Source organism: Trachymyrmex cornetzi, unplaced genomic scaffold (assembly GCF_001594075.2).
Source record: "Trachymyrmex cornetzi isolate Tcor2-1 unplaced genomic scaffold, Tcor1.1 scaffold1325, whole genome shotgun sequence".
Classification (NCBI taxonomy): Eukaryota; Metazoa; Arthropoda; class Insecta; order Hymenoptera; family Formicidae; genus Trachymyrmex; species Trachymyrmex cornetzi.
Window position 1 is genome coordinate 114,970 of NW_017295901.1, and position 1,380 is coordinate 116,349.

Sequence of the window (1,380 nt, forward strand, 5' to 3'; positions counted from 1 at the left end):
ACATATTCTTCGAAGACTTAACAGGTTGTAAGTCCTTAATAACTATAACCGCTATTTACAATGTATCATATAAGAACATACTTTTCGAAGACTTAGCAGAATTGTAAGTCTTTAATATCTATAGCCGCTATTTACAATGTATTATATGTGCTATATACACACTATTTACATACTATATATACTATATACACACATGCGTACGCAACCTATCCTTTTACTCTATGACCACCGGTCCTATCCGGTGTCGGAGTCTTCCTCGTCAGGAGGTAGGGCTAGTATCCCCACGCGCGGGACAGTACCCCGCTCTCGTGCGCGTTCATCCTCCTCTTTTATCCTCATGACTTTTTCGCAATACTCTGCGAGGACATGCCATGCCTCGGCAGAGCGCATGGCAGCCCTCACCACCGCTCGGAGTGTTCTATCTACTCCTATGATCTCCAGCAGCGCCCCCCTCTGCTCTGTCCAGGCCGGACAGAACAGAAGGGTATGCGCCGCCGTGTCACTCGTGGCCCTGCAAAAGAGGCAGATCGGGGTGTCCCTTCGTCCTATCTTGTATAGATAGGACTCGAACACCCCGTGCCTCGTTAAAATCTGCGTAATGCGGTATGTGAGGGAGCCATGCGCCCTCCCGATCCACCCCTCCAGATCGTCTCCGATGGCACCTTGGACGACCGCGCCCGGCCCACCCGTGGGCAGCTCGTTCAGCCGTCCCTGCCAGCGTTCAATAGAGCGGCGTCGCTCGACCTCCATCAGGACCGCCCCTACGTGCTGGGTCACCGCCCCGTCCCTAGCGAGTATATCCCTCCTTCGAATATACGAACGTTTAATCCGGTTCGCCGCAAGGTCGAACGGGACCATCCCCGCGAGGATGGCCGCCGCGTCGTGCGAAATGGTCCGGTATCCCCTGATCGTCCGCAAGGCGAGCTGCCGCTGCAGCTTTCGCACGCCATTCAGGATACCTCGGTCCCCCGCCACCGTCTGTGCCCAGATTGGGGCCCCATACAGCAGTACGGACATCACCACTGTTGCGTACATCCGCCTGCGCCGTTCGCCCGGCCCGCCAATATTGGCGGTAATTCTTGCCAGCGCTCCGGCCATCCTCCAAGCCCAGGGCATAAGGAGGCGGAAGTGGTCCCGAAAGGTCCACCGCGAGTCCAGGGTCAACCCCAGGTACTTCACGGCGGATCCAATCGGAACCACCTCCTCCCGACCCCAATAGTCGCTCCCTCCGGGATGCCCTCAGCGGTGAAGGCAACCGCCTCAGTCTTCGCTACTGAGACCCTCAATCCCAGCCTTTCTATGAGCCTTATGACATATGTGGACCCCAGTTCAGCCCTAATGCGCGCATCATCGAACGTCGCTGCGTCGGCAATTAGCAGC

The 1,380-nt window shown here is 56.3% G+C and overlaps 1 protein-coding gene across 1 annotated transcript; it reads right to left on the bottom strand.

Moving 5' to 3' along the window:
* Window positions 1-234: 234 nt before the first annotated feature.
* LOC108770756 (uncharacterized) lies at window positions 235-1,098 on the bottom strand. Its single transcript, XM_018522461.1, has one exon. It carries the CDS (start codon window positions 1,096-1,098, stop codon window positions 235-237), a length of 864 nt encoding a protein of 287 aa, XP_018377963.1.
* Window positions 1,099-1,380: the final 282 nt, after the last annotated feature.